The sequence below is a fragment of the Akebia trifoliata genome, chromosome 3, assembly GCF_017979445.1.
Source record: "Akebia trifoliata isolate Shusen 1 chromosome 3, ASM1797944v1, whole genome shotgun sequence".
NCBI lineage: Eukaryota > Viridiplantae > Streptophyta > Magnoliopsida > Ranunculales > Lardizabalaceae > Akebia > Akebia trifoliata.
The window spans coordinates 35505440-35525491 of NC_141377.1; the positions used below are offsets into that span (position 1 = coordinate 35505440).

At 35.9% G+C, this 20052-nt stretch overlaps 1 protein-coding gene across 1 annotated transcript; it reads right to left on the reverse strand.

The window, feature by feature from the left end:
- Positions 1–5585: 5585 nt before the first annotated feature.
- Positions 5586–19596, reverse strand: LOC147406607 (sequence-specific DNA binding transcription factor). Its single transcript, XM_086434739.1, has 5 exons — positions 19368–19596; positions 13941–14070; positions 13607–13807; positions 6975–7142; positions 5586–6174 (listed from the first exon to the last, which is right to left on the reverse strand). The coding sequence occupies exons 1-5, from the start codon at positions 19502–19504 to the stop codon at positions 5728–5730; spliced, it is 1083 nt and encodes a 360-aa protein (XP_086290865.1). The 5' UTR covers positions 19505–19596; the 3' UTR covers positions 5586–5727.
- Positions 19597–20052: the final 456 nt, after the last annotated feature.

Sequence of the window (20052 nt, forward strand, 5' to 3'; positions counted from 1 at the left end):
GGTTAGAAGTTTCGGAATGAGCTGATTTTTGGTGAGGATGATCTCTATGGTGAGGAGATCATCCTCACCAAAAATCAGCTCATTCCAAAACTTCTAACCCCATCAAAATTGATTTACAAAAAATGGACGGTCCACAAGGCTAAACATTTCGGAATGGGCTGATTTTTGGGGAGGATGATCTTCTAATCATAGAGATCATCCTCACCAAAAATTAGCTCATTCCAAAACTTCTAACCCATGTAGGACAAAAAATGTTTGTTAAAGTGTGTGGTAAAACTTAGGGTGCTGAACATCTCCCATATATATATATGGGAGATGTTCAGCACCCTAAGTTTTACCACACACTTTAACAAACGTTTTTTGTCCTACATGGGTTAGAAGTTTTGGAATGAGCTAATTTTTGGTGAGGATGATATATATGGGAGATGTTCAGCACCCTAAGTTTTACCACACACTTTAACAAACGTTTTTTGTCCTACATGGGTTAGAAGTTTTGGAATGAGCTAATTTTTGGTGAGGATGATCTCTATGATTAGAAGATCATCCTCCCCAAAAATCAGCCCATTCCGAAATGTTTAGCCCCATGTTTACACGTTGAAAAATCGTGGACCGTCCATTTTTTATAAATCAATTTTGATGGGGTTAGAAGTTTTGGAATGAGCTGATTTTTGGTGAGGATGATCTCCTCACCATAGAGATCATCCTCACCAAAAATCAGCTCATTCCAAAACTTCTAACCCATGTAAGACAAAACGCGTTTGTTAAAGTGTGTGGTAAAACTAAGGGTGGCGAACGGGACCCTATATATATATATATATATATATATATATATATATATATATATATATATATATGGGTTAAGTTCAAAGGACAACCATTTCTACACACATATAGACAACGTGTTTTGTCTTATATGGGCAAAAATGTTTGGAATGGACTGATTTTTTGTGAGGATGATCTCTGTGATGAGGAGATCATCCTTGCCAAAAATCAGCTCATTATGAAACTTCTAAACTGTCCAATTTTTGTTGAAAAATTATTGACCGTCCAATTTTTGTAAATCAATTTTGATGGGGTTACAAGTTTTGGAATGGGATGATTTTTTGCCAGGATGATCCCCTCATCACAGAGATCATCCTCACAAAAAATCAGTCCATTCCAAACATTTTTTCCCATATAAGACAAAACACGTTGTCTATATGTGTGTAGAAATGGTTGTCCTTTGAACCTGACCCTATATATATATATATATAGGGGGTGGTTCGACGGACGTCTTAGAAACCGAATGAGAAACCCATGTTTCTCATTCGTTGGATTTATAGAAAGCAACGGCTAAGAACGTGTAAGACGTCAATCCAAATTAAATACCAAGTTTTATAAATTTATATAAAAACTCCTTTGTTTTTTGTTTTTTTTAAATTAAACCCAATAACTCATTGTTTCTATTAAGCTTCTCTCTCGACAGAAAATCCAACGAACTTCTCTCTCGATTGACTGATCTTAAATCCAAAACAACAAGTCAGGCGACGAATCCCCCACCATTTCAAAGTGGAGATGACCACAAAGAAGAATGATGAGTTTTTACACGATATTTGATCTCATTGGTCAACTTTAACTACCAATCACAACGACATCATACACACTCCAAACCAAGATAATTTATATAACACAAGGGTAATAACACATCCCCTTAATATGGAATCTCAAGTGCAATTTTGAGTGCTCTGAGACTGCCCAAAGAAAAAAAGAAAAAAAAAAAAGAATATCAAGCACACTCTTCTACAAAGGTTTCTCTTTCTTTCTTTCTACATTTGTAGAGTAGTTAAAAAAAAAACTGTGGCCACTACTGAGACCAACCATGAAGTTAGAGAGAGAGGAGTATTCTCCAGCAACAATTATAGTAGCAAAGGTAGAGTCCTTACCCTACTCAACAGACTTGTTATTAGAGATAAAGAAGAAAAGCAAGAACAAAAAGAGGTTCAGTGATGAACATGTCGAGATGAATGGGTTGGGTTTTCTTTCGAGTCGAGAGAGAGACAGAAAGAGAGTGCGAGAGAGAGAGGGAGTTCAGTCAAGGTTTTTAATGGAGACGAAGACGAATGGGGGTTTGGTTTTCTGTCGGGACGAATGGGGGTTTGGTTTTCTATCGAGACTCAATCAAGCGAGAGAGAGAGATAGAGAGAGAGAGAGAGAGAGAGCGACTGATGTTCAGCCGAGGTATTTCGATGGAGACGAAAACAGAATTGCAGTCTCTCAGTTGTTCTGTCGAGACGAAAAGAGAGAAGAGGGTTAGTTTAAAAAGTTATAAAAATCGAGGGAGTTATTTGAAATTTTCATAAACTCCGTTTTTAACAATTGAATTGATGTTCGAACGAATCTGCTCCGTTGATATCCGTCCATCCAACGTTCAAGAAACATCAGTTTCTTATCTGCTTTTGGAGACGTCCGTCGAACCGCCCCCATATATATATATATATGGGAAATGTTCAACACCCTAAGTTTTACCACACACTTTAACAAACGTTTTTTGTCCTACATGGGTTAGAAGTTTCGGAATGGGCTGATTTTTGGTGAGGATGATCTCTATGATTAGAATATCATCCTCCCCAAAAATCAGCCCATTCCGAAATGTTTAGCTCCATGTTTACATGTTGAAAAATCGTGAACCGTCCATTTTTTGTAAATCATTTTTGATGGGATTAGAAGTTTTGGAATGAGCTGATTTTTGGTGAGGATGATCTCCTCACCATAGAGATCATCCTCACCAAAAATCAGCCCATTCCAAAGTTTCTAACTCATGTAAGATAAAACACGTTTGTTAAAGTGTGTGGTAAAACTTAGGGTGCTAAACGGGACCCTATATATATATATATATATATATATATATATATATATATATATATATATATATGTATGGAAATGTTCAGCACCAAACATTTTGGCAAAACATGGGTTAGAAGCCTTGGAATGGATTGATTTTTAGTGATGATGATCTCTACGGTGTGTCATTATATATATATATTATTTATTTATTGTCCCCACAAAACTTTCAGACACCCCTTCATTTTCAATTAATTACATGCCCCATTTGTCCCCACTCCCTCACCTATCTCCCCATTTGCCCCCACACCTTCATCTCCCTCCAATTGTTGCCCCCACACCCTCACTTCCTTCCAATCATATTTTTCAACAGAAATAATTTTCTCACCATTCAAGTTCTTCAACTATACAATTAACCATAATTTGCCCCCACTACAAGAAAATCCTGGCTCCGCCCCTATATATCAATCATTCTAATATAAAATCTGATAGAGACGAAATTTTTAAAAAATGGGAGCATTTTATGGAATCTATCAATTACTAAGAAGTGGTTTTTGCATTCTAGAGAAATACCCCTAAAAATTGACAACTACTTTTTGTCTTATTTGACTTTCGACAAAAAGAAGAAATCAAAAGTGAGTCCTCGTTTCGACTTCTGATCTATTTTTGGCTTCTAACTTTTGTGGGATTTTAAAATTCAAGCATGCACCAAACATATTTTGACTTCCATGAGTTAAGCTAAATGCGGCCCCTCATACACAACTTTTTTCTCCAAAGGAATTTATATTTTGGTAATTAGATTGTGATTTTGGGGTTTCTCGTATTGAGTTATATACTTGGTATTTTTCAGATGCAAGATGAATTTGCATGTACTGCCGTGGGAACTTTATACATGGTAGTGTTGTTATGAGGAAGATGAGTGGTCGTTGTTTCGAGGCACAACCCCTTTGGGTTCAGGAACAACATGCTTCAAGACAAGAGTGCTACTTGTACAATTGTCAAAAACAAGAAATGAAGACAGAAATAATTGTACTGTTGAAGCTCGAAGGTCAAGTTCTCAATTCTTTCTTTTCTTTTTTTTAAGCAATTGCTTCATCTTTTTCTCTTGCATGACCTATAATAAACTCTTGAAATTTTATTCAACTTGTCGTTCTCAAATTTTAGAGTCTATGACTTATCTTAGTTTAAGTGTACTTTGGTGCATAATAAACTAAATTGGGAAGTTTAAGGTTTTTAAATTGAAGACTTAAGCCCTTTGAGTTACCTCTAATTTTATGCAAATTTAAATGATTGAAGTTTTTCATTTGAAATTGAGCTCAATACAAGCAGGGATTTAGAACTGGTATGTCAAATGGAGGTTAGTAGCTAAAGTGATGTCATAACAAAATAGCCCTACGGCAGGGGATTTTTCATTCATCCTACTCTTTCACTAATGTCATGTTCTGCGACGAAACCAAGAATACATCAAAAATACTTTTAATTGTTAATGGTGTAAAAAATTTAAGCCTATATCTCCTTGGAGGAATAACATACCATCGCACTGGCCCACTCTACTCAAGACGTGATCCTGACTCTAATACTAAGTGATACAAACCCAACAAAAAAAGTGAGGAGAATTAAACACTTAAATCCATCTCATTGGTATACTAATACATACGACACACATACTGAAGCACATCTATGAGAATTCAACATTTGCTCATTATAATTTCATCGCAAAGATGGCTATGTGACGTCAGGGCAAGTACTCGCACTTATATCAACCATCCTATTGGGTTTTATTATAAACATTTTTTTAATATATGGGTTAGAAGTTTTGAAATGGACTGATTTTTTGTGAGAATGATCTCTATGATGAAGAGATCATCCTCATCAAAAATCAGCACATTCTAAAATTTCTAACCCCATTAAAAGTGATTTACAAAATCAAACGATTCATAATTCTTCAACTTGTAAACTAGGGTTAGAAGTTTCTAAATGAGCTGATTTTGAGGAGAGGATGATCTCTTCATCATAGAGATCATCCTCAAAAAATCAGCCCATTCCGAAATTTCTTACCCATGTTTTGAAAAATGTTTGACACAATGTTTAGCTCTCTTTAAGGCCTCTGAACGCTTTCCGTGTGTATATATATGAAGATGTTAACGTCCAAGACCTCATGGAGAAATTAGCATTCCCCATCACATTTATTTTTCACTAATATTCATTCTCATTTTGTCTTTTAGTGAAAAAAGATAAGAGTATATTGATCTTTTACATAATAAATGCTTATCTTTTTTACATTATAAATGTTAAGGACATTTAATCTTTGAATTTAAATGTCTTAATTACAATAAATATTTTGACAATCAATATCAACAAAATAATGCATTTATTATAAACTGAGGTATTTGGTGTTGGCATTCCTCCATACATAAATAATGGGTCTTGTTAAAGTGAGCCCTTAAAGTGTAATAAATACATTTTGGAAATTGGAATATGAGGGTATTTTGGTACAAACAAAAAATTTTAAGGGCATTTTCACTACAAAATCCAATTTCCAAAGTGCATTTATTGCACTTTAACGTGTGCCGCAAGGGCACACATTAACCAGACCCATAAATAATTATCAACATTTCCAATTAAATAGACATCTGTTTTTTTTTTTTTTTTCTTCAAAGAATAGTACTAGTACTACATCATAGCTATGTTCACCTCTCGATCAATCATCAATTGCAATGTGAATCAAATATGTAATGTAAAATCAGTAAAGAACATGACATATGTACCTAATCATCCAATCTGTCAGCTCTATTTATATATTATTTTTTTTTAACTCAATGTCTGAAAAGTGTGATAGATTGTGGATATATATTCAAAGTACATGTCCATGAGACAAAAACTTGCAACAAAATCTTTTTGTTCACCTTAAAAAGAGTATTCCTGCAGATCGGACTTCAAATCACCCATTTCCATATCTGCCATGCATTCTTCTGCAGTGAGGGGAGGGAGTTGTCTGGTCTTGCGCCTTAGGTTATGCTTGTGCCATTCGCTCTTAAAGTGCTCCCGATATTGCTTGGCGTCCCCCACAGCTGCATTGCATGTACTGCACCTGTTCTGCTTGACCTCTCCTGCATTTTCATTTACTGCTGTAGAGATGATGGCTTGTTTCTGTGTTTTCTCACTTAATCGGATTACGGAATCAGTGGTGTCGTCCTTGGAATGGCTTGATGGAATGGCTTCATGGTCATCATAGTGATCAACACTGGTATCACCCTCGAAATGCACCAATACAGCAAGTATTTCTAACCTCCCTTGCAAATTCCTCACCAAGACATCACACTCCCTGTAAAAACCAGGTTCCATTTCACAAACCTGCACAGCAAGAATAAAAAATCATGAAAAAGCATATGCTAACTTAGTTTGAAAATTTGTAAACATGGTTTAAATACAATGCATGATATAAATCTGAGGCCTCCTAAGCCTCCTCTCTATTTCTTTATTAAATGAAATTATTCGAGATACAGCTAAATAAATTTTATAAATGTGTGATATTTGTGTTGGTTCTTCAAGTTCTCTTCTTTCATTTTCTGCGCAGACAATAAAATTAATGACTTTTCTGTTTTACAATGATGCTTGATGCACAACGCCAAATGAATGGCTCAGAAAGGAGGAAAAACAGAGGTTTCCTAGGGATCCATTTTTTTAGGGAATCCCTAGGAATATATTACCAATTTACCATCTCAGCCGTATGTTGGACACTGTGCGGCAAACATTGTTAGAGACTACAATTTTTCAAATAAATAAATAAGAATAACACGTTCCATACTAACTTGGTAAGATTTTAAGCCTTACTAAGAGGGTTCACTAAAATGGATTACCACAATGGCAATCCAACACCAAAGCCCTCTAGATTTCATGGAAAACCTCATATCCAAAAAAATAAAATTGGGGGGCCTCACCCAATGGTTTTGAAAATGGATGGCTACCAAACTTCCACAGAACTTCTAAATTTAAAATTAAAATTCAACAGTGAAAACCAAGACTTTAACATTTTAAGCACAAGGATGGAGACAGTAGGCTACACCAACCAATCAAAAGGAAATATAAAGATTTACATATAAAGTTTTTAACAATTCAAGATGCTCTCCAAGTTTCAGAAACTTCAGACTTACCACAGAGAGCTGATTTCCAGATTCGTCTTTTGAAACAATGCTACTATTCCAAGCAGTGAGCTTCTCCATGAGAGAGCAGGCATTCTTTTCAGGTACAGTAAGTCGAAGTCTCATTGGAGAGCGTTTTATGGGGTAGTGCTTCTGAAGCTCACGAATAACTTCTAAGGCCTGCGGGAAAAGGCTACCAGATGAAAAAAGATGGAAAGATAGGGAGAAACACTACAATAGAGTTACATATGCTACAATCAAACAAGGAAAACAATGGTGATCATTTGATTAAATATCTACTAAAGTTCTTACTTGAAACTTACCAAAGTCATAGCCACTCAGTATGATAATAAATAAATAAAGCAAGAACCTGAGTCTTAACCAGGGTACATTTAATTCAGCATTTCTAAGTAACGATGACTATGAAATCACACTAAGATATGTTCGAAGTAACGTAGAGTAACACAGGAATAAAATTCAGAGTGCAATCACTTCTGAACCTGGATAGCATTAAATGTACAGGTTTTGTGAAGCTAACTTCAAATGTTTGGAACAAGGCTTGCAATATGATGATAGTGATAAATCACCTTTTGGAATACCATTTAACAGAAAATAAATCGAACTTGGATGGAAAGATGTGTAAACCAGTGTTTCCAAATCCACCAGAACCATCCAGTTCAACAGGTGATCCAGTGCTCCTTGGGTAACTACAACAATCGGTCGTGATGACCAACCAAAACAAGAGCTCAGCTATTATATACCAGGAATCCCATCAATAAACAAATTCCTCAAAGAAGACCCCTTTGAAATCGGGATAAAGTTTACACCAAAAAAATAACAACCCTAACACATTGAACACAGTATATCTAGTAGACGAAACTTCCCCTTTGAATATCCTCTTATTTCTTTCCAACCACAGCCCCCAAGTCATTGCAAAAGGAAGCAATTTTCAAAAAAATTTATTTTTCCCCAAGAACAAGGTAAGAGTCCCAACCTTGAACATAGACAATGTTGACTTTGGGTTGACCCAATAAACTTCAAAAAGTTGAACAAATGAGATCAAATGAAATGAGAGAAATCAAAATGAATCGAGATATGGTCAACCGATTCCCCATTCGAATAACAAAGGAAACAACAATTAGGGGTCACAAAGCCTAGTTTTATAAAGAAGTCAAGAGTAGGTAATCTACTGTGAGATGCAACCCAAGTAAAAAACCGAACTTTTGAGGGAGCTTTCGAACCCCAAATGAAAGAGGAATTGCACGGTGGGGTTAGTAGGAATGGCCATACCCGAAGCAAAGGAGCTCACAGTAAAAATAAAGTGATTAGTATGGATCCACTCCCTTGCACTATCTTCCGTATTCACCCAATTCGCTTGGTCAAGTTGAGTTGTAAGATCTTGTAGGTCCTTCATCTCCCAATCATTGAAGTCCCTTCTAAAGCCCAAGTCCCATGTAGGTTCCTTTCCCTCAAGGTTCAAGAAAATAGCACATGGCATCCATTTTTTTTAATGAAACGTTGTAAAAGCGAGGGAAGGCAAAACAAATAGCCGAGTCCCTACACCACCAATTCTCCAAGAACCTGACCCTTCACCCTTACACACTTTAAACCGCACCCACTTTTTGAACTCCGACCCAACTTACATTGTTCATTTCCAAACACTACACCCATACAACGACTTGACCTCCCCACTTTCCCAACCATTCCAACTTTCCCCATATTTGACTTTAATAGTCTTCCTCCAAAGACTATTATTGGTCTCAACCCCGAACCTCCACCAAAGTCACTTTCCTAACAAAGCCCTATTGCCCTTATTCCTAGACCCCCATACCTCTTGGCATCACACAACACCCTCCATTTTACTAGGTGGGGTTTCTTGTCTCCATTCTTGTCATGCTATAAGAAGTCCCCCATACCTCCGAATCTCAACCATTCTCATCTCTCATTCGAATAAAGACCCCCAAGCTTGGATGTGGAATTGGAGTGAAGCGTATTCAATTAAGTTACTATACCAATCCCTAACAATTGTCTCTCGTTTTGATTGTCCTACAACCATTATCAGCAATGTTTTCAAATAGCAAATGCGGTGATGTGCGATCAACATATGTTGTGCGCATATGCAATGGCACAATAACATATGCGATCACATATCACACAAAATCTTTTTTGTATGTTTTTTTTAATAAAAATAGCAACAACAAAAGAAATTAGAAAATTTTGTAATTATTACAATAATTTTAGAAAATATTTTTTGTATTCATTGTATTTTCAATTTCATTATAATTAATTATATTTGTAGGTTTAACAAGCATGTAAGAATGCATAAACTTAAAAAATTGTATTAAAAAAAACAACAAAATCTTATTTCTTGAAGGATGAATTCATAATTCTTGAATATTGCAAAATCCGTCAATCTTACTTATTGAATCTTGATTCTTGTATTTGAACTTGACGCAAATGATTTGAAGAGTAAAAGATGTAGAAAATCTAGTTAGATTGTCAAAATAAAAAATAAAAGTTAGAAGGAAGCTAAAAGGAGAATAGAAGATAGAAGAGAGTTAAAATGAGAATAGAGATATATTAAAGTGCTAATAGGAATGGGAGAGAGGTAATAAATGAGATCTATAAAAAAAAAATAGTAAGTTTTTATCAAATGGTCAAATTTTGAACATTGGGTAAATATGCCATGGCCTACTTGATGTAGGGTAGAACACACAAACCTGGAGTTTATGTTAAAAATCAAGTTCTATGGCAAAATCCCAAGAACTAAGAATAATGAAGAATCTCTATGTTGAGCAAAACAGACTAGAAACTTCAATCTAAGTTTGAGATTGATGAAAATTAATCGCAAACACTAAAATTAAGAACCAATTTTGGGCTCTTATGCTTAAAAACACAAAGAAAGGGCTTTTATTTTATTAATCAATCTTCAAAAAAACTTACTTCACTGAATTTGTTTATTGGAACTCCTTATATAGATAACTCCATAACAACTTAGAAACCTTCTAAAATACTAAAAAGTAACTTCCTAATCTATCTATAACATATTATCAAGATATTAAAAATCGACATATTTTGATTATTTCGGTCAAAATATATCAATTTCAGTCAAAATATATCAATTTCGACAGCTGGCGAAACAAAATTTATGTTACAAAGTCGTTTTGTATATGTTTCGGCCGAAAGCATTGGTTGTTTTGATAAATATTTCAATGAACAGAAAATTTCGATCAAACAGTTTAAAGAACATAAACATGAAATCATTTCCACAAAATATTTTGTTTGTATATTAAGAAAAAGAAGTGGGTTTCGTTTGTCTTCTATGTATGTTAGGAAAGAGAGAGGCAGAGAACAGCATCTTCGCCATCATCTTCGGAGAGATCAACGTCTGGCTCACTCCGTTGAAACTCATAAACAAGGTCCAAGTATGTGGGTTTATCAGTCAAGATTTCAAGAGTATAGATTTGTTGTGTTGAAGTATAAGGATGTAAGTTGTCAAGCAACAGAAATATGCCACATTGAGGATAGTTTTTACTGCGTTGGTTTATTTTAACAACATATCCTCACTCCTAAACGTTGAGTAGGTATTGGCTGTCAAACAATAAAATTGTTAGTATGTTAAAAGATGCCATGTGGCCACTTTTAAGTAACAAGTAGCAGTTTCTTGTACAACTAACATAGTAGCAACTTTTAAAAAAACAAGTTCCTAAGATAATTAAGGTTGTACCCTTCAAATCTGGTAAATAATTGAGATATACGTAAGGCTTCAAACTGATGACATTGCCTCCCTTGACCTCGGTCTTCTCTTATATACTAGTGTAAAATAACATAAATGCCCTCATCTTCAATTTGTAATAAAATAAACCTTCTGATTTTTGTTCCATAACCCAGTCATCTTCAACCTCTCGGCCAAAGTTTTAATACCTACTGTTCAACAATAAAATTTGATCTAAAAAAATGAAATTTCAATCAATCCACCCATATTTCTGTCCAACACTTTCGAAATAATTTTTCTATAACATCCTCATATATCCTTGCTCCCATGTAATTTTATGGTTATTTTAGCTGCTAGGTTCCAAGTATCAACCACCAACGACATATAGTGCAATGCTATGAATCTTTATTTATATGTTACATGTAGTTAATTGCAATTTATGATATTATTGTGTTTTCATGCGCAATTTATCATTTTATGAAGTTTCAACAAAAATTATGTGATATTTCCATCATTTTCATAATATTTCCATAATTTCCACAAAATTGTAATTGTTTCCACACATGTCAAAATATTTCCATTTCCAAGCAAACCGAAACATTGACCAAAATCAAAATTTAATACCTTGCATAGTACTAACCTTCTAATCCTATTAGAACTCAATTTGGACATTTAAAAGGACTTCTAATTATAACCTAAAGAATAAAAACGAAATTTAAACATAAAACAAATTAGAAACTAACTAGGAAAATGAACTTTTTAAAATTGAAACTAACTAGGACTACTAAAATAACTTTAAAACTAGAAACTCAATAAAAGAAAGAGGCCTAAGAGAAGTTGGACTAGGTCTTGAGGACTGGTCAAATATTGGACCAAGTTGAGTTGATCCAATTGAGTTGACTCGATTTTTACTGATTTGACTTAGGCGGTGTTTATTTTTTTCAATGCTTATTACTGAAAAAAATTAAATTCAGCACTTTTGTCAAAATAGCGCGTTTGTTTACTATATATTTTCAGCGCTTATTACTTAAAATAAGTGAAAAAAATTCAGCACTATTTTGATGCTGAAAAAAAGTGCTGAAGCGGTAAGCACTTCGCTTTTTTCAACACAGACAAGTATGCCTTTTATTTTTTTGAGTATGGACAAGTATGCCCTTATTCTTAAAAGGATATTACCTCTTATATTACATGGATAAGTATATAAACACCCCACAAATTAATAAACCCACACCATAGCTAAATTATTTTGTCTTATATGGGTTAAAAGTTTTGGAATGAGTTGATTTTTGGTGAGGATGATCTCTACAATGAGGAGATCATCCTCACAAAAAATCAGCACATCTTGAAACTTCTAACCCTATCAAAACAAGTTCAAGAATCGTAAATTGTCCCTTTTTTTTTTTTTGAAAACTATTTTTGACGGGTTAGAAGTTTCAAAATAGACTGATTTTTGGTGAGGATGATCTCTAGACCATATAGACCATCCTCACTAAAAATTTGCTCATTCCAAAAACTTTAACCCATATAAAACAAAACAAAAAATGGCTATAGTGTGGGTTGCCCTTATTAATTCATAGGGTGCTTTTATAATTACACATCCTTCATTTCCATCGAAAATTATTTATCCAAAATTAAGTTCTTTTAAAGTTGATTTCAAATTTTGGTGACTTGTATGACATTATTATTTTTAATTTGAAATTTGTGGGTTTTTATAAATAGAAATTGTTATTTATAAATTGAAGATTTGAGTATTATTTATTATTTAAAAATAAATTGTATTTTAATTTTATAAGAAATAATATATTTTATTGTGTTTGCTAATAAATAAGCATTTGAAACATGCAAACAATGTATAATATGATTGTAAGGGTAACAAAGACAATTTACCAGTTTCAGCAATGTGTAACAAACATGATTCAGCATCTAAACAAACAACTTTTTCAGCACTTATAAGTTTCAGCGCTTAATGCTATTCAGCACTTATTTTTTTCAGTTTAACAAACAGCACCTTAGTCAATGTTGCTGATTTTTTTCTTCGACGCATCTTAACTTGATCATAGGCATTGAGATAAGTGTTGGGAAGCCTATCTACATCACTACTGCATATGACATCACATATTGCAATATGTGATAGCATATTCCATGGCATACTTATGTATACGATGGCATAATGATATAATTGCATATGCCATTTTGTTATCGAAGTTTTCATATGCAATCGCATATGACAACAATGATTATCAAGGTAACACAAGTCCCTTGTAAGGTGGCTTTCTTCATATGGTGGCTGCCTTAAATAGAAATGTGACTATTGATCACATCATTGCACGTGTTATTATTTGTGCAAATTTTTGCTTCTTATGTCAGGCTTTTGGAGAATCTGTTAAATTCAAACTTACCCACTGTCACTTTTCCTAATTGGATCCATTTCATCTCTTTTTCACATCCACATCAGACGTTTCCTAGACCAATCTTTATCTTTTCAAAAGTTGGTAAACCCTGAATTTTGGCTTCAAGATGAAGATCTTACAGAATTTGAGACCCTTTGTAGTATGTGACAAATTCTGAAAAGAGAACCATCAAGTCTTCAAGGGGCAAGAACCTCGACATTCTCAATTTCAGACGTCAAGGGATTTTAATTTGATGAGTTTTTTTGTTGTGTGGGAGCCAGTGCATAAAAATGGCATGTAAGGTCTTGATGGTTCTCCTAGTTTCCTTACAATTTTTTTTTATTTTTTATTTTTTTTTGAGTTGGTCATGTAAGGTATTCAGGTAGGTCTTCTCGACGTCCTCCTTTCTCCTCATCTTTTTTGGATTTAACAGACATGTATACAGTTTACATATCCAAAGAAATAACACTAACCAGTTTGAAAAACCAAGTTTCTTAGAAAAACAATGTTATAATCTATGATAGCATTAAACAAAGCACCTGTTTCTTTGAGCTGTTATGAGGATCAACGGCGAAGTGGATTTCATGCATAAGCCGCTCAATCATGCTAATAGTATATGGATGTTGAGTTTCGGGATTGATGGTTTTCTGCATCACTATTGTTGCAATATCCCGGAACTGACTCGACAACTGAGATTCTCTTTCCTTCCCTGCAACTTGCAGTTCTCCTTTCTCCAAAATCTGACATAAGTACACTAGATCAGTTAACATATATTATTCCAAAATAATAATTCATTTAGGGGGGGGGGGGGGGGGGGGAGTACAAAACAGATAAATATCCCAAAAGAAATAGTAAACAGATCATATGGCTGACCTCCAAGCATATCTTTGAATGATCATCTGTCCCAAAGGCCTTAATCAAATCTTTTGATTTGGCCAGTATTCCCTTTGAAACATTTGAGTAAACAGTATGCGACTGCAACACTTCATCCAAATCTTTCTCTCTGTATCCAGAATTTATAAAGCAGAGTATCAATAATTACCTTTTCAAGAGTTTCCATCCAATATCTTTTATCGTTCTATAATCAAAGGAAGAAGATGAAGATTACATCCACCAACTTTTTTTTTTATAAGTATAAATTATATTAATGAAGAAAAAATAGTAGAGGAGGCTGAGTTAGCCCCCACAAACAAGGAAAAACGAAAGAAAAGAAAATACAATTCCAACAAGAGAAGGAACTAATGACAAATTGCTTCCCAATTAAACACAAAATCTTGAAAGCTCACTCCCTCAAAATCTTTACTCATCTTCGACCAAAGGAAAAGAAACCCCATAATCTCTAATATCACTGTGTGAGTCGAACTCTCCTTGTTAAGAAATATCCTGTTGTTGCGCTCTCTCCAGAGACCCCAAACAATGGCGGATGGAAGGATAGCCCAGAGAAGCCTCTTTCTAGAATAGAAGATATTGAAACTCCACCCCTCTAGAAGAGCAAAAAACGATAGGGGAAGAACCCAAACCACCTGAAAACGAGATAAGAAGAATGACCAAATAACACGGGAGAACGTACAATGAATAAGGATATGGTTGACCGACTCCCCATCCCTAGAACAAAGATAGCAGAAATTTGGAGTTATCCACCCCCGATAGATTAAATTATCCAAGGTAAGGACCCTGCCCAGAGAAGCCAGCCATAAAAAGAATGACACCTTAGTAGGAACAATAGCTGACCAAATAATAGTCGGAGAGAAGGAAACCTCATACAACGGAAGTAACCGATAATAGAATGACTTGACCGAGAATTTCTTATCCTTAGCCTTGAACCATTCCCTCCTGTCCTGCTCGTTCTCTCTTAATTGAATCGGGTTAAGAAGATCTAGAAGAGATGATACCTCCGTCAGTTCCCAATCATTGAAATTCCTCCTGAATCCCAAATCCCAAGAATCTGTGGTCCCGTTTCGAGCCAGACACTGCCTTACTGTGTTATTTTTTTTCAAAGAGCAAGCGTACAAGGATGGAAATTGAGTAGACAGGGGTGAAGTTCCGCACCAAAAATCCTCCCAAAATCTAACCTTATCCCCCATCCCAACTTTATATCTAACCTCCCTATCAAACTTGTCGACTCCCTTCAGAATACCTCTCCACACACTACACCCGTAAGTGCCTCTAGCCTTATCACTATACCAACCAAATCTCTTCTCTCCATATTTCGCCTGAATCACTTTCCTCCACAAGTTATCTCTCTCTTCCCCGAACCTCCAAAGCCACTTGCCCAGGAGAGCTTTATTCGTTAGTCTTAACCCTCTAATCCCCAAACCTCCATTCTTTTTAGGGGTGCAAACCATCTTCCAATTCACCAAATGATACTTTCTTCCCCCATTATTGTCATTCCACAGAAAATTCTTCATGAGTCTTTCAATCCTAACTTCCACTGATTTAGGCAACGAAAACAGTGATAAGAAGTAAACCGGAATACTTGTTAAAGTACTCTTGATCAACGTCAACTTACCCCCTTTAGAAAGATATTTAGCCTTCCAGGTACTCAACTTCTTTTCCATTCTCTCGATAACTCCCTCCCAAATGTTTTTACTACAGTACGGAGCTCCCAAAGGTAAACCTAAATAGGAAGAGGGAAGAGTATCGCTACCACACCCCAAGATAGCTGCTAAAACTGAAATATTCAACACCTCTCCAACCCCAAACAACTTGCTCTTCTGCAGATTGACATGTAACCCTGAAATTGCTTCAAAGCATCCTAATAAAACCCGTAGAGCTCTCACTTGTTCTACTGAAGGGTCTAAAAACACAATGGTGTCATCTGCGAATTGCAAATGCGAAATCAACGGGCCCTCATTGGACACTCTAAAACCAGATAACCTTCCTATCTCCACCCCCCTCTTGAACAGTTTCCCCAAAGCCTCTGTCACTATGAGAAATAAAAATGGGGATAACGGATCCCCTTGTCTCAAACCCCTGGAACTCCTAAAGTACCCTGCCGGACTACCATTGACCAAGATCGAGAAAGAAACCGTAGACACACACTTCATAATCCACCCAATCCACTTAGCTCCAAATCCCATCCTACCCATCATATACTCCAAAAAATCCCAACTCACATGATCATACGCCTTTTGCATATCGATTTTCCCTATGAGCCCTTCTTTCTTGTCTTTAATCCTAGAATCTACACATTCATTGGCCATTAACACACCATCTAAAATTTGTCTTCCCCTAAGAAAAGCACCTTGTTCCATGCCAATTAAATTTTTCATGACTACTTTCAGTCTATTAGCCAACACCTTGGAGATTATTTTGTACACCGACCCCACTAAACTAATTGGCCTAAACTCACTCACATCGTCCGCCCCCACTCTTTTTGGGATCAAAGCTACAAATGTACTATTGAGACCATAGTCCAAGCAATTATTTTCTAGTAATTCCCAAATAACTTTCATGAAATCTTCAGCTATGATATCCCAACAATGTTTAAAAAATTCCATTGTAAAACCATCTGGCCCCGGTGCTTTGTTTCCACCCATAGAAGCAACTACTACTCTCACTTCATCCTCCCCAATCTGCCTTTCCAACCAAACTTTTTCTTCATGAGTAAGTACATTGAAGTTGATGTTGTCGGGACGAGGTCTTTTATCCTCTCTTTCCCTATAAAGCTCTTTGTAGTAGTCCACTACCCCCTCTCTAATGTCTTGCTCTCCATCCATCATAATCCCATTGATCTTCAAGTTAGTAATATGATTATGTTGTCTATGAAAATTGGCCATCTTATGGAAAAACTTAGTATTATTATCGCCCTCTTTAAGCCACTTGATCCTCGATTTCTGTCTCCAACTTATTTCCTCCATCAAAGTCATATTTTGAAATTCTAACTTAAGCTCCGTCCTTTTTACCCTTTCCTCTATCTCTAGTCCCCCCACTTCCTCCTTGGAATCTAAGACACCAATTTCCTTGAGAATCTCCCCCTTTCTCAAATCCACCCTCCCCACTTCTTCCTTATTCCACCCTTTCAATTTCTCTTTCAAATATTTGAGCTTGTTCTTGAAAACCACCCCAGGGTGCCCCACCATAGTACACTCTCTCCACCAATCTTTGACTCGATCTGCAAAATTCGGGTAAATCAGCCACATATTTTCAAATCGGAAAGGAATTGGTCTAGTTCGATGTTGCCCCGCCTCAATAATGATTGGAGTATGATCCGAAACTAGGCTAGGGGCTACCGTGTGCACCACATTACCAAACCTCTCCTCCCACTCCCCGCTTACCAGAAATCTATCTAACCTAGACATCTTAGGATTCGCTTGATTATTAGTCCAAGTAAACTTTCTGCCGAGCAAGGGTAAATCCATTAAGTCAAATCTATTTATAAAAGCGTTAAATTCCCTCATTCCCTTAGTGATTCTTTGCCTTCCATTCCTTTCATTGTTGAATCTGATGACGTTAAAATCCCCACCTAGAACCCACGGCTTATCCCAATAACCCTCAAGGTCCCCCAATTCTTCCCAAAATTGTTGTCTCTCCCTAGTGATTGTGGGACCATAAACCCCGGAGAAAACCCATTGAAAATCCTCGTTCACACACTTACACAGGATTGAGAAGGTCCCCAACTTGCAATAAGTATAACCAAGTTTCTAAATGCTCATATAGGGAGAGAATTAATTAAAAAAATCTAAAGCTAACAAATAGCACAGAATTGTTAAGAGCTTCTATTACGCAGTTTGTTGGACATGGCTGAGGTGGCCAAACCAAGGAAGGAAACAACAACTAAAAAGGAAAAAACAGAAACAGTGAGCCAAAACACAAGGCACTGCTACACAGATATGTTACCAACCCACTACCATCTCCCCATAAAATCATCGAAGACCCCTTTCGCTTCGTTGTAGACTTCACTCCAAAAACACAAGTTACAACCCTCATGCAATTGTTCTTCATAAATTCACAACAAATGAGAACAAACAGTTCCAAGGGAAGTAGCTTCTTGATGCATTCAAAGGGACTTCAGGAAAAAAATATACAAAACTAACTACAGAATACATGGTCGATGAAGTTTCTAGAGCAAAACCACAGGGACAAGTAAAAAAAAAATGAAAATAAGACTTCCCTTAGTGAATGGCAATTTCAAACCGATAAGCAGAGTAAGTCCGTAGATTGTGAGTTCAATACCCAGTATGAGCAATAATTCCTCGGTGCCACATGCAAGGGCACACCCCCACTTACCCGGTGCATGTGATGTGCGGGCAATGCACATGCCCGGGGGATGGGAGCCACACACCTTGGCCCAGCCTCTGGCTCTTCCGATCTCACTAGTCAGACGCAAATTTGCATACCCCCGTCATCAAAAGAAAAAACTTCCCTTAGTGATAATGACTGCTCTCCTATCCCAACTATTATTTATAGTAACATTAAAAACAAACAATGAAATGGGATAAACACCCTAAAAATGAACTATCATTCTTCAGCTAGAATAAGGTGGACAACACAGAAAAAGATGGGTACCACAAGCCATTCATTTGCAGCAATATGCAAACCCATTGAGACAACTAGTACTACTACATGATTCTTTGTAAACTAGAACACATACATGCTTCACTAGACATGATGATGAGCTAAAAATTGAGTATATTAGCCTAGCAACTATGTCATGCCACGGAACTCTGACTATGAGAGAATTAGGCTTGCACTGCGAGTGCTGGAGACTAAAAAGGAAGATTGTGACAGGTGGACGACCTGCAGAAAATAGTGCGCCGAACCCTTAACATGGATCTCAAATCATCATTGTAAAGAGAAGTTGGATTTGGGCATGTACAACTGTTAAGACCTAAACCAATGCCCACAGAATTGATTCCATCCAATCAGTTCTACCATAAAAAGTAACCAAAATCCTTTGCTAGCCCTTTAAACCTGAAGTTCTAAAAAAACCTGAAGTTCTAAAACAACCTAAACCCCTCGATTTATCCCAGCAATCCTTCTTTAAAACTACTAAAATATAAACCTAAATTTCATAACTTCACAGTTTTTGTAAACTATATCGAGTCAAATATTAATGAAATTCAATAAATCGGATCAGATTTTACAGTTTTTTTCTTCTGTGAATCACCAATCGTAGCTTTGATCTAAGAAGGGTTAAAATTTCAGTTTCTTTTTTTTTTTTTCTCTTACATGGGATCAAATCAATCATCAAAGAGCCACCTTGATAGAGATCTCCGATTTTAATTTAATTTTAAAATAAGAGTTTTTTTTTTTAAATAAATAAATAAAGAGGTAAGAATTAGAGAGGTTTGTTCTTACACATGAGAACGCCATGAGAGAACCTTGTTCTTGTAGCAAGCGATCTCGAATCGCATACCTTGCTTCTTCAGACGAACCACCGCCACGTTTGTTAGTCTCTTTTGCCCTATCGGCTGCTGTACCAGTAACCGAGACATCTCTCTCTCTTTCTCTCTGCGCGACTGTTCGTGTGTGTCGACTGTCGAGTATATCGTCTTAGTGGCGATTCTTATTAATTTATTATTAGACCTAGGCGACTAGGCGCCTCTTCCCTGGGCGACAGATCTCTTGATCTGACGGTTAGAATTGTTGTAAATGGTGTTTTAAATCCTTACCTACCAAACAATGACATGTGGTACATCCCTATGTTTTAAAACTCGGCCGAGTGAACTCGACTCATATGAACTTCGAGTTGACTCGATATTATAACTCGTTTGACTCATCTGAGTCAGACGAGACAATCAACCGAGTTTTGTGCGTTTATATCGGATTTTACATAATTTTGCAATTAGAGTGATTGGTTGTGTCCAATGCAAAATTTTATGCATGCTTGGTTATTCCAAAAATTTTAAAAAAAAAAAAATGTAATTTATGTTTTCTTTGAAAATTCCTATTTTTCCTATAAAATTTAATTTAAAATTTAAAGAAATTGACATTTGGCTCCATCATTTTTAAACAAATTGAAAAACTATAAATCAATATTCAT